Source organism: Ranitomeya variabilis, chromosome 2, assembly GCF_051348905.1.
Source record: "Ranitomeya variabilis isolate aRanVar5 chromosome 2, aRanVar5.hap1, whole genome shotgun sequence".
In the NCBI taxonomy this organism is placed as follows: domain Eukaryota; kingdom Metazoa; phylum Chordata; class Amphibia; order Anura; family Dendrobatidae; genus Ranitomeya; species Ranitomeya variabilis.
The window spans coordinates 704,370,180-704,383,888 of record NC_135233.1 but is presented as its reverse complement, the minus strand read 5'-3'; the positions used below and the strand labels follow the sequence as shown (position 1 = coordinate 704,383,888).

Below are 13,709 nucleotides of genomic sequence, written 5' to 3'. Positions count from 1 at the left end.
GGGCGCTGCAGCTTCTTCCCCTGTTCAGCGGTCACTGGTATCGCTCATTAAAATTATGAATATGGACTCTACTCCCAAAGGGGTGGAGCCGCATATTCATTACTGTAATGAGCGGTGCCACGTGACCATGGAGCATTTTATGGAGCATCTATGGGGACATCACTGCATGGAGCATTGCATTATATGGGGTATCTATGGGGCCATAAAGATCTGCATTGAGCATTATATGGGGCATCTATGGGGCCATAAAGATCTGCATGGAGCATTATATGGGGCATCTATGGGGCCATAAAGATCTGCATGGAGCACTATATGGGGCATCTATGGGGCCATAATGAACTGCATGGAGCATTATATGGAGCATTACATGGGGTCATAAAGAACTGCATGGAGCATTATATGGAGCATCTATGGGGCCATAAAGAACTGCATGGAGCATTATATGGAGCATCTATGGGGCCATAAAGAACTGCATGGAGCATTATATGGGGCATCTATGGGGCCATAAAGAACTGCATGGAGCATTATATGGGGCATTTATGGGGCCATAAAGAACTGCATGGAGCATTATATGGAGCATCTATGGGGCCATAACTGCATGGAGCATTATATAGGGCATCTATGGAGCCATAAAGAACTGCATGGCGCATTATATGGGGCATATTTGTATATGGAGCATCTTATGGGGCCATAATGAACTGTATGGAGCACTATATGAGGCATATTTTGTATGGAGCATCTTATGGGGCCATAATGAACTGTATGGAGCATTATATGGGGCCTATTTTGTATGGAGCGTCTTATGGGGCCATAATGAACAGTATGGAGCATTATATGGGGCTCCTGATTCAATATGGATATTCAAAAACACTTAACCTACTGATGTCTCAATTAATTTTACTTTTATTGGTATCTATTTTTATTTTTGACATTTACTGGTAGCTGCTGCATTTTCCACACTAGGCTTATACTCGAGTCAATAAGTTTTCCCAGTTTTTTGTTGCAAAATTAGGGGGATCAGCTTATACTCGGGTTGGCTTATACTCAAGTATATACGGTACTGGCGACATTAAGAAAACCGTAATCTACATATCAGAAAAAAATGTTTTACCTTATAAAAAGTTTTTATTGAACCAAAATAATTTCACATGCAAAATAGAAACCAAAATATGAGCAGAAATTAAAAATGCTTGACATTAGACTGTCGTTGATACGATTTTTTTTTCAGGGTTGTCCCTATATAATATCCAACAATAATCTGCCATCATTGAGTCATTCCAAAAACTCTGGTAGCGGTGTTCCATTACTTTAATGTCCTGGTAAAACCGCTCGCCTTGTTCATCGCTTACATCCCCAAGGTTTTGAGGGAATAAATCTAAAAGTGCATTTTCAGAGACATGCAGCATTCAAGACACTGGTATGCATTTAGCAGTTCCTCAACACCTTCAACATATCTTGGAGATTTTTGTTTTCCAAATAAGTTTTCACAGATCCACTTGAATCTTTTGCAGGATCCAAATTCCTTATCACTTAGAGTTTCTTCAAACACATCATCTATCATAAGCTCTCTGATCTGAGGACCAACAAATACCCCTTTCTTCTGTTTTGCTGGTTAAATGCTGGAGAATTTCTGTGAAATGTTCTGGAACCCTTGTGAATTTGTCTTTGCCATGGCTTTCACAAAGTTTTTAATCAACTTTATAAGTATTGGAGGAAGAAAGATTTTTGTTGAAGCAACTAAAGGATTATGCTGAACATTGTCTCTACCTGGAGCATAGATGTTTCTCTGTCCCCAATCACGATGAACATAATGCTCTGTATTTCTACTGTCCCATAAACACAAGAAGCAACAATATTTTGTGAAACCTCCTTGCATATTCCCATTAGCAGACCTTTCAAATCTCTTCAGATATTCCATTGATGATGCTTATATTGTATAGCATCCAAAAAAACTGACAGATTTTCATAACTTTCCTTTAGATGACATGAGTGAGCAATAGGGATTGATGGTTTCATATTTCCATTGTGAAGCAACACTGGTTTCAAACTTCTCTGGGATGAGTCAATAAACAATCGCCAATCTGCAATAAAATACTCTTGATTAAGTTCTTCAAAGAGGCCATTCATATTGTTACAGTACACCATTGGTCCATCAACTGTGAAAAATTGTGTTTAAAGTGTTACTTTTAAAAATTTTAAAATGCGCGCGTGTCCAGCCTCCCGGCTTGTGATTGGTTGCATCGCGGTCAACCAATCACAAGCCGGGAGGCTGGACACGCGCGCATTTTAAAATGCGCGCTTGTCCAGCCTCCCGTGACGTCCCGGCTTGTGATTGGTTGCGTCGCGGTCAACCAATCACAAGCCGGGAGGCTGGACACGCGCGCATTTTAAAATGCGCGCTTGTCCAGCCTCCCGTGACGTCCCGGCTTGTGATTGGTTGCGTCGCGGTCAACCAATCACAAGCCGGGAGGCTGGACAAGTGCGCATTTTAAAATGCGCGCGTGTCCAGCCTCCCGGCTTGTGATTGGTTGACCGCGATGCAACCAATCACAAGCCGGGACGTCACGGGAGGCTGGACAAGCGCGCATTTTAAAATGCGCGCGTGTCCAGCCTCCCGTGACGTTACGGCTTGTGATTGGTTGCGTCGCCCATGTGACTGCGACGCAACCAATCACAAAGCCGGGACGTAATTTTAAAATCCTTAAGGGCCTGAAATTACGTCACGGCTTGCTGTGATTGGTTGCGTCGCCCATGTGACTGCGATGCAACCAATCACAAAGCCGGGACGTAATTTTAAAATCCTTAAGGGCCTGAAATTACGTCACGGCTTGCTGTGATTGGTTGCGTCGCCCATGTGACTGCGACGCAACCAATCACAAAGCCGGGACTTCACGTAAGGAAAGAAAAGCGCGAATTTTAAGCAAACAACGCTGCCGGTTCCCTCGGAGCGGTGAGTATAGCAATATTTTTTATTTTAATTCTTTCTTTTACACATTAATATGGTTCCCAGGGCCTGAAGGAGAGTTTCCTCTCCTTCAGACCCTGGGAACCATCAGGAATACCGTACGATACTTGAGTCCCATTGACTTGTATTGGTATCGGGTATCGGTATCGGATTGGATCCGATACTTTGCCGGTATCGGCCGATACTTTCCGATACCGATACTTTCAAGTATCGGACAGTATCGCTCAACACTAGTCATTGGTTGACTGCACTGTCAATACTCCTTCCCATGAAACTCACTAAAACCTTTACTGATGTTGTCCCTGTAAGAAAATTCACAATTAAGTAAGACAAGCAAAGAAATGGGAATAACATAGGAAAAACCACATACATTGAAAATGCAGAAATAACGTAATGACAAAAATACTTCTATCTCAAACTTTATGTGATAGAGGAAAACTAAGCATATTTTTGGAATCAGCACATCAACTCCATAAAACAGACATATTACATTTGCTGATGCTTTTTTGTGTTGACCAGTGTTATAATCCAATGAAGTGTAACTTAAGACTGGCACATGAGATGGCAGGCTTAATAAATGTGCCCTTGTAACTTTTTATAGTGGCTTTCCATACTATATTAGCCCAAAGTAACATATTTAATTTTTATTTTCTCAGCTACTTGTAGGCATCATGGCTTTAGTTACTGGTATTTTAACACTTATGCTCCCGGAAACACTTGGAAAACCACTTGTAAACACTATGGAAGAAGCATTAGAAATACAGAAAATGGAAGAAAGCAAAAGGAAAACTTTACTGGAACCTAATGGCGTTGTGATGGAAAAACTAGAATCTTCTGGTGCAGATATCTCTGATGGATCTTTGATGCACAGATTCTAAAGCTTCTTACCATGTCATATACATTCTCACATACACAATAATCCTCTTGAAAACCAATTTTTTTGTATGGTGTAAAAGGTTTGCAGGACAGACTGAAAGTTCCCATATAACATAGAAAATCTAAGTCACAAACAGCAACTTCTGTGAGACAACTCAAGTCATTGAAGTTTTTGAATTTTGGCAATCTGCAAACGAAAAATGGTTAAAGGCTATGAACACTGTCAAGTAGAATTTTTGTATTATTCATTTGCTTCCTAAATATTAAGTTAAGCAACTTTCCAACTAGTCTTCATTATTTTTTAGCATTTTGCTGGTGCAGTGTCTGCAAGTCCTTTAAATAGCTGCCTGCTTTTCAAAACTAATTCAAATCCAAGCTTCTGCACCTCACCTAGTTGTGATGGCTCTCTCTGTTCTCCCCCTCCCTTATGCAAGTGTAAGACTAGTTTCACAGTCTAAGGGTATGTTTTCACGGTCAGTATTTGCTGCGGAATGGACGCTGCATACAGCCACAGCGTCCAATCCGCAGCAGCCAGATGTTACAGCATAGTGGATGAGATTTTATGAAATCTCATCTCCACTATGCATGCAGGGATGCCTCCGACTTCCCTGTGTAACCGGACATGCGGCGTGTCTTTCTAGACCGCAGTATGTCAATTTATCTTGCAGAGACGCTCAATCTCCGCAAGATAAATATCACCGTCCTATGTATAGGATGTTGTGATTCCGCATGGTTCAATGAACATATGCGGAATCACTACGCGCACAAAATTTGGCAGCGCTGCGTCCAATGGGCTGCCAATCTGGACATTGGAAACATACCCTTACATTCACTGTTAAAGTACGGACTGTGAAATCTGGACCAGCTGCCTGACCCAAACTCAACTGATTGATTTTTGAGCTGCTGGAAGTGGTACTCTCCCTCCTTTTTCCTTCAACTCATTCATACATATATACCTGTGAGGCTGTTGAATTTTGGTCAAGTAATCTGCTGCCAGTCCAGACATTGTGATCCATATGTCAAATATGTGAAACTGGCCTGATATCAGCTGGGTAGTCGAGGTTATGATACTCATATTTCCACTGATGTAGATAGAAAAGAAAGTATCTGTTGTCTCAGGGATGGTGCAGTTGGAGTGGAAAGAAAAGACAAAACAAAGAGAAGAAAAGCACACAAAAAAATGAAAGAAGCTCAGTATTAGAGCTATGCTGATACTTAAACTATATACACAGAGTTCATATTCAGCATTTATTACTGGGATGGAAACTCCCACAAGATTAACTTTGAGCAGGTTGTAAACTAGTGTTGGCTGGGTTGAGAATGAATGAAGGAATGAAGATAGTAGTTACTTTTCTCTTTAGCTAAATGTATGCATAAATGCATATAAAAATGTAGAGTTTTCCATGTCAGAGGTGTCCATAGCCTTTAACGTCTCTCACCCCAATACCTTATCAGGGCAAACTCATACCTTAACACTTAATTTATACTGTTGACAGTTACTTTATAGCTGTAACTGATTATGGGATCATTTTATTTTTGCTTGAACTAATGGACTAGTCAACTCTGAATCACAATGACATTCAAGCTGCTACTATGTAGACAAACATTTTTAGTTTTTCCAATTTGGTTTAAATTTATTTTGCTGTTAACTGTTTTGTTTATATAATGGCAATGATTGGTAGAATTAAGATAAGTTAATGAATATTTTGAACAAGTACAAGTTAAGAATGTATAGCTTGTAGACCATTCTATTAGGTGTGTGAATTAGACAGTGGAGGTCATTTGCTTTAGCGCATATTTTATAGTGTGACCTGAAATGTCTGTGGAAAAGGCTCAGTCTATGATTAATCACAGAAGAAAAAAGGGGGTTTGTTCAGCTCACTTCATGTATGAAAATATTGAAAAAAGAAGAGCTTAGAACATGCATGCGAGCAATGAATCCTGGTTGGGGAGGATGGTTATGAAGTCTGTGAAAAATTGGTAGTTTGTTCAGCACTCATTCTCCATATAAAGCAATAGAATTTGTTTTTGTCTATTTACAAAAAAAATTGAAAAACACACAAGTTTAAAACAAGACCTCATGAAAAAAAAATGTGCACATACACATTTCTAACTTAGATATGTAAGTATTTCGTAATCATGGCATAAATGTTAGTCAACTCCCTGTTTTATATGTGCCTGTATTCAGTAAATTAGCTGGGAAACTCAGCCCAAGCTGGGTTAAATTAATGAAGAAGCAAATATGGAGTAAATCCAAAAAAGTCTGCTACAATCCCACTATATAGTTGGACATACTAAAATAAAAAAAATTGGAAAATATAATGATTAGAATATATCTTCAATAAATATATGCAAGGTCTGAACGGAGCGAGCTTCAAGCCGGAGGGGTATCTTTCATCTAATGCCAGTATCCAAAATGCCTTTCTGTTATAAGCTTTCTTTTGCAAATCTCCCTCTCTAATAGGTTTCGTAACAATTTCTATGCCAATGACTATGAAATCTGTAAGAGAATGGTCATCAAAAATATGCTGAATAGGCATTTTGTGCCGAGCAGCCAACTTGGGCAAACTCTAGCAAACTAACGTTGCAGCTGATAAGATGCAGTTTCTAAAGTTGTCCCCAGAGTGGAGACTGTGGAAGGTTGTCTCACTTTGGCTACTTTCACACTAGCGTCGCTCGACGCACGTCACAATGCGTCGTTTTGGAGAAAAAACGCATCCCGCAAAGTTGCCTGCAGGATGCGTTTTTTCTCCATAGACTTTCATTAGCGACGCATTGCGATGGATTGCCACACGTCGCATCCGTCGTGCGACGGATGCGTTGTGTTTTGGCGGACCATCGGCACAAAAAAACGTTCCATGTAACTTTTTTTGTGTTTTGAGTCCGCCATTTTCGACCGCGCATGCGCAGCCGAAACTCCGCCCCCTCCTCCCCGGAGCTCACAATGGGCAGTGAATGCGTTGTAAAACTGCATCCACTGCCCACGTTGTGCTACATTAACACACTGTCCATCGGTACATCGGACCGACGGTTTGCGACGGCCCGGACCGACAGACTAGTGTGAAAGTAGCCTTAGCTGCTCCTCGAGGTATACACAGGAACACATGGGTTAAAGCCTCTGGGTGGTTTATTGTATCATAAACCCAAAATGGTAACAGAAAAACAGCCTTTCTGGCTCAAAAGGAAATAAAAAGTTCATAAACAGTCCTGCCCAGCACTTCTGGACCAACACATATGGCAGGTATCACAGAAGCATCAGCCTAGAGGCTTCCTTGCCTCTACACGACACAGACAAAAGAAAAAAAAACTGGCTGGACATTTATTTCCCCAACCACACCCTTGAGGTGGAGATATGATGAGTAGGTGTCCCGCCTATCTCTTACCCACTCTCCTAAAAACCTGCCCATAACATGGCTGCTTAACTGCTTCAGCACATATCATGCTGAAAATTATGGATTTCTAGATCACGGGGAAAGAAATCTCCGTGACACATATCTCCCCTCACATACCATGCCGTGACCCTGTCACAAGACATAAATAACATTAGTGTCACTATTAAATATAGAAGAAGTCCCAAAAAGGTTAACTGGAATAGGTGTAGTGGCCCATGGTGGTTGGTAAGTGGTGATATATGGTAATTAATAGTGAACATGTTGAATTGATATAGAAACTTAGTTGTCAAAAGAGCTGTCAGTATTTGAAGAGTCATGTCAGTTGAGGTGCCTTAAAAGACCAAATATGTCAGTGATAACAACAGTATTGAATTAGTTAGAAGGAACATGTAGGCCTATAGGATTATAATGAGTTTTGCTGCAATGCTCGTAAATATTGTATGTTGTATCATTGCATGCTTTGTTCTATAATGTATACTCCTTTCTCTGCAGTATGTAGTTTCCTTTGTCTAACCATATATAAAAAAAACCCTGCACCCTAGTTCCGGGCTGCCGCTTACTTGTCTGGACTTCTGTGTGTGTCCTCTTGCTTCAGCTATCCTGTCTTCTGTGTCTGCTCTGTTGCCCTTCTCTAATAAACCTCAGTCCCTGTTTCAAGAAGGATTGTCTCCAGAGTAGTGATGAGCGAGTATACAGCGCAGGAGCCATGACAGGAAGCAAGAGGACATCATTGCATGAAGATGGGAGGCGCCGGACCCGGACCGCGACGTCCATGGGACAGGACCGCCCCTGGGTGAGTATAATCTAACTTGTTTTTCTTATCTTTCAGGTTACATCGGGGGCTTATCTACAGCATTGGCTTGGCACCAAAATGATGTCACTGCATTGTGCCATTTGACATCTGCTGCGCACGCCTTCTCCAGCAAAATGCAGATTAGACCAGCCTGTGTCTTGCTGGAGTTCATGAGAGAGCAGGAGGCTGTTGACAACTCCTTTGCTCCTGTCCTAGGCGGTGCTTACTTCAATTTTATATTTGCATCAGACAGATGCAAATATAATTGAGTACAGGGAAGGAGCGATGGCCGGGTCGCAGGCAGAGAGAGGGGTGAGTGATGTCAGCTACTGACACTGCTCCCATGAGTGCCTGTGCCCCAGCCGTCACTGTGTTGCATTCCTACAGCTGGAAGAAGGCATCGGGTGACCGCAGGCATTCAGCTGTCTTTTTTTCAAAGTGTGCCCCCTTTGGGTAGGCAAGAGGTAGCACCCTAAGCAGGTGCCTACCCTGCCTAAACCCTTATCCCGGCCCTGGACTTGAGACTTGGAAATATGTACACTCCCTCAGCTTCTCACCTTGTTGCGTTGGATGATTTGGAGATGTTGTTTCACACTATACAGTGGGAATCTGATAGTGTGAGAGGGGGAGAAGACCCAGAAAATTCGGAGACCAAAGAAATAAAAGGAAAATAGAGGACATGGATCAAAAAACGTAACTATTATGGGACTAATTATTTTGGTACAAATAATTTGATGATTTATTAGGTTTTGCGCTTTTTTAGGGATTTTTTCCCCTCCACAGTGCAGTAAGCTTTTTCTTTGTGGATCAGTTACTCTGGGAGTTCATCATTTGAAGAGTTGTGTTTGGTTGATTTTTTGCATGTGCCGTCTGTGTAAACCGAGGTTGTTCAGAAAACACCTTACCTATTTTGAGGGATTATATCATCTCCGATCTCAAGTTAATCATCACAGAGAGGGAGTTTATAAGAGAATGGTCAGCAGGGGCGTACATAGAAAGCATGGGGCCCCATAGCAAACATCTGAATGGGCCCCCCCCCCAAAAAAAAAACAAAAAAAAAAACAGGTGCTCTTAACTCAAAGCATGCATGTTATAGATATAGGCCAAACATTGTCCAAGAAAGAGATTTTCTTGATATAGAAGACAATTAAAAAAAAATCACCGCCGGGTCCAGCTCACCGTCTTGCGTCTCCATACAGACTCAGCTCCTGATGCTCCACGTCCAACAGCCAGTAGCCGCCCTCAGATGTGCAACTACTTCTGGCTGTGCCCAGCATACACTGCTCTCTCTTCTCTGGCTGGAAAGCTATGTCAGCCAGGAGGCATGGCATCCTTATGCAAATCCAGACAGAGAGTTCACCCGGGAGCAGTGTATGACTAGAAAGCCAGGTACAGAGTGACGGCGGCGCGCACATTTAATTAAAGGCACATGCAGGGCTGCCACTAGGAATTTCAAGGCCCTATACTGGAAAAATTTTGGGGGCCCCTTTGAGACTCCGCCCAGGCTCAACCCCTCGAACTGTCCACAGCCCCACCGCTCTCTCTTGAAAAAACTCCACTTCTCACCAATAACACATTAACAGTTCCCATCACCGGACCACACATATAGCCAGCAGCTTTTGTTTTAGCCAAAAGATTTTTTAAGCCGCCACCACGACAAGGTAGACTCTTTTGGCCGAGCCCTACTCTACTCTATCCTATTAATCATTTGTTAAAATATCCAATACAAATTTGGTATATTTTTAATTATTTTTCAATTTTTAAAATGACCAATAATATCACATACAACCACACATACCACCACACCATGACCAGACCCATATTACAACCACATAGTGACCTATAATACCACATACAAGGAACAAATACCACCACACCATGTCCAGACCACATATTACCACCACATAGTGACCAAATAACAGCACATACTGTACAAGGAACAGATACCGCCACACAATGGCAGGACAACATATTACCACTACATAGTGACTGAATACTACAATACTGATCATTAATTAAAAAAACAATACTAATATCACCAGAAGTGCCATTATACACAGGAGATCTGTACTTAGTGTGCAATATCTGTGTACAGGTAATACAGTGATCACCAGTGACATTAAACACAGGAGCACTGCAACTCTCTTCTGATCAGTCTCCCTCTTACCAAACTTTCTCCTCTCCAATCCATCTTGAATGCGGCAGCCAGGGTCATATTTCTGTCCAACCGCTTCACCGATGCCTCCATCTTGTGCCAGTCATTACACTGGCTACCCATTCGCTACAGGGTCCAGTATAAACTCATCTCTCTCACCCACAAAGCCCTCCACAGTTCTGCACCGCTTTATATCTCCTCTCTCATCTCTGTCTATCGCCCTACACGTGCCCTCCGTTCTACAAATGACCTAAGACTAACATCCCCAGTAATCCGAACCTCGCACCTCCGTCTCCAAGACTTCTCTCGTGCTGTGCCAGCTCTCTGGAATGCACTTCCTCAGACGACCAGACTAATACCTATCCCTGACCTATTCAAGCGCACTCTAAAAACCCATCTCTTCAAACAAGCCTACCACTTCAACTACTCAGTAAACTAACTTTGCCCTGTTCCCTCCTTCCAAATATTATTCTGAATCTGCACCCTACTATTCATCTGTCTCCACACCCTCCATGCACACGATTAACTGCACTTGATACTTGACTATTGCACTTAAACACACGGGCTGATGACCGGATCATGCAGCTTTATATGAAAATCCCTATTTATTATAATTGCCAGACCTGAAATAACAAGCACTTTTCACCTATTGTGTCCCCCCCATTTCCTTGTAGATTGTAAGCTTGCGAGCAGGGACCTCACTCCTAATGTCACTGTTTAAATTTTCTTAACTTGTATTGAATTTGTCTGTATATGTCCCTGCTTAATTGTAAAGTGCTGCGAAATATGTTGGCGCTATATAAATAAAAATTATTATTATTATTATTATTATTATTACAGTATCAGTGTACAGGTAATACAGTGATCAACAGTGACATTATACACATGAGCGCTGTATATATTGTACAGGTTCTACAGTGATCAATGACATTATACACAGGAGCTTCGTATATAGTGTTAGTGTAAAAGTAATACAGTGATCACTGGTGACATTGTACACAGGACTACTGTATATAGTATACAGTGTATAGTGTCAGTGTACAGATAACACACTGACTCACCAGTGACGTCTCTAGATGAAGTCCTTCATCTTTGCTTTTCATCTACATCCAGCACAGACCGTCATCACTTCTTCCTGCCAGGGCTCATCTCTGCGAGAAATAACACAGTTATCTAGAGCACCTCTTGCAGAACACATTACTTAATTGCACAGTAACAGGACAGCCCCCATTTAAAACAGTATCCTCAAAAATAAAATAAATACATGACTGCAGTAATATTATCCCTTAATTAGCCCCTATGGTAATAATATCCCCCATCCTGGCCCCCGTGTGTCTCATTCCTTGCTCCAACCATATGTTCTCCCATCCTGCCCTCATTAGTATTCATTCTGCCCCATGTGATGTCCTGTGATCCTGCCCTATTTGCCCCGTGATCCTGCTCCATCTGTCCCATGATCCTGCCCCATCTGTCTCCATTGTATCCATCCTGCGCCATGTGTCTCCATCCTGCCCCAGATCTCCATCCTGTCCCAAGATCCTGCATCATGTGTCTCCATACTGCCCCATGATCCTGCCCCATCTGTCTCCATCCTGCCCAATGATCCTGCCCCATCTGTTTCCATCCTGCCCCATGATTCTGCCCCATCTGTCTCCATCCTGCCCCATGATCCTGCCCCATCTGTCCCCATGTACGGCGCATGTCGTGAAGGGGTTAAAATATTTTTCAAATGTCCGCTTAACCGTTGCCTCAAAGTTCCTACATATGACATTGTTCATACTGTATGATATTAACAACATGCGTGGAACTACAATTAAGGAAATATTTAATATTGAAAATTTTACTATTATATGCAGCCAAATTGTTTTGGTTTTGTTGATAAATTAACACAAACCACACTTGGGTCTACCGCACTTGTAAAAACGTTTGATGTCTAATTTATCTGGAGATTGAATGCTGGACAAACTACTCATTTTTCTCTGTCTATAATTCCACATTAGTTTTGTTCAAAGCATCCTTAGGCTATACCATATAGTAAGACAATCAAATACTAAAAACAATTTGATTTAGCCATGTAGCTAAATAACTGTTCAAATATTATTTTTTATATATTTTTTTTTTTTTAGTATATCATAGATTGTGTAATGTGAAATAATTTGAAAGCCTTATTAAGGACTATGACTGCCAAATGTACTTATATACACTCAGTTAATAGTACTAAAATAATAAAAAAAATATTGCTGCACTCTCAAAAAGTTCCTTGACTCTTAACAAGCTCAACATCCAAGTTCATGGCTATATGTCTGTAAGAGTGTGGAAAGAAAATAAATATTTTCCTGAAGACCTTATAGTGTTGGTAAGTGTTATAATTGTTATAATGGTGCATTGTCTTTATGCTGATGTTTGATGCAATCGTTTAATGTGTATTAATGCTCCTCTATGCACTTGTGTTTGGAAAGTGACAGAGTAGATGCAGAGAACAGAGGAGTTAACAGTTAGCCAGCCCTGCAGATGGGAGGAGTATTTGGGAGTAAAGAAAGAGTGATTTACTGGTTACAATATTCAGTGAGTAGTTCTGAGAGGAAGATGGGTGTCACAATCCTGGGTTGTGTGTGTAATAGGAACATTGCTGAGGTAGGAAGCCCTGAAAGTAACTGTCCTTTAGGCCGGTTTCACACGTCCTGATATTTCCGGTACCGGTAAACACGTTACCGGAGATATCCGTGTCCGCTTGTCCGTGTGTGTACTACATGCGGCATACGTGTGGCAACCGTGTGCCGCATCAGTACCACACGGACGGTTGCGGGGGAAGCAGTGCTGCAGTAAGCGCTGTTCCCTTCGTGGTGCAGAAGCCGGCTGTCATCCCTTCTCCCCTGCTCCCTCTGATAATCGGGCAGCGCTGCTACAGTGCTCTAGCTAAAGAACCCTGCTATACACCAAAACACAGTTGAAGCTCACTGTCACACTCATAGTTCTGTTGCGCTTAGGAGAAAATATGATAGCTTCTACTTGGTCCTGAAGTAGTGCGACTGAGTTTGTTGTGTAGAGCTCTTCATTCAGGTTAACGGATCCATCTTATTTCCAGGTAAGTCTCGTTCCCATTTTCAATGTTGAGGGATTACTGGTACCACAGCGTTGTTTTCTCTCTTAGGTTACAGGTGCTTGAGTAGAACCACCTTGATAGTTCCCAGTTATCATAGGATCGATCTTCTCCCATTAATTTACCATTCTCTCAGTGTCAGGACACACTTATTGTCCTGTCTGTCTCACCCTCACACAAGTCCCTCTCAACACTTCCTGAACAAACACACTTCCTGGTTCTTACTAATACCCAACCAGGAGTGTTCACATTTACAAAAATTATTGGCAGACACCACCAAAGTGGCATCAATTTCACCGCAGTAGAAATAGTGTAATAGGGACTGAAAGGTCTTCCATTACACCCAGTCGAGCAGATGGACACCTAACAGGAAGCTTTGTCCCATTGAAAGGAACCCCGACAACTATAGTTCCTTCAATTTGGAGTTT

At 41.8% G+C, this 13,709-nt stretch overlaps 1 protein-coding gene across 2 annotated transcripts in view; it reads left to right on the top strand.

Annotated features, from left to right (window-relative positions):
* SLC22A16 (solute carrier family 22 member 16) overlaps positions 1-12,517 on the top strand; it is a 154,686-nt gene extending 142,169 nt beyond the window's left edge. Inside the window, exon 8 of one of the 2 annotated variants that reach the window (XM_077289460.1) lies at positions 3,622-12,517. In XM_077289460.1, the coding sequence (XP_077145575.1) occupies positions 3,622-3,843 (222 nt within the window). In that variant the 3' untranslated portion in view covers positions 3,844-12,517. The remainder of the gene's footprint in view (positions 1-3,621) is intronic. The other variant, XM_077289461.1, reaches the window with a different exon arrangement.
* The last annotated feature ends 1,192 nt before the right edge of the window (positions 12,518-13,709 follow it).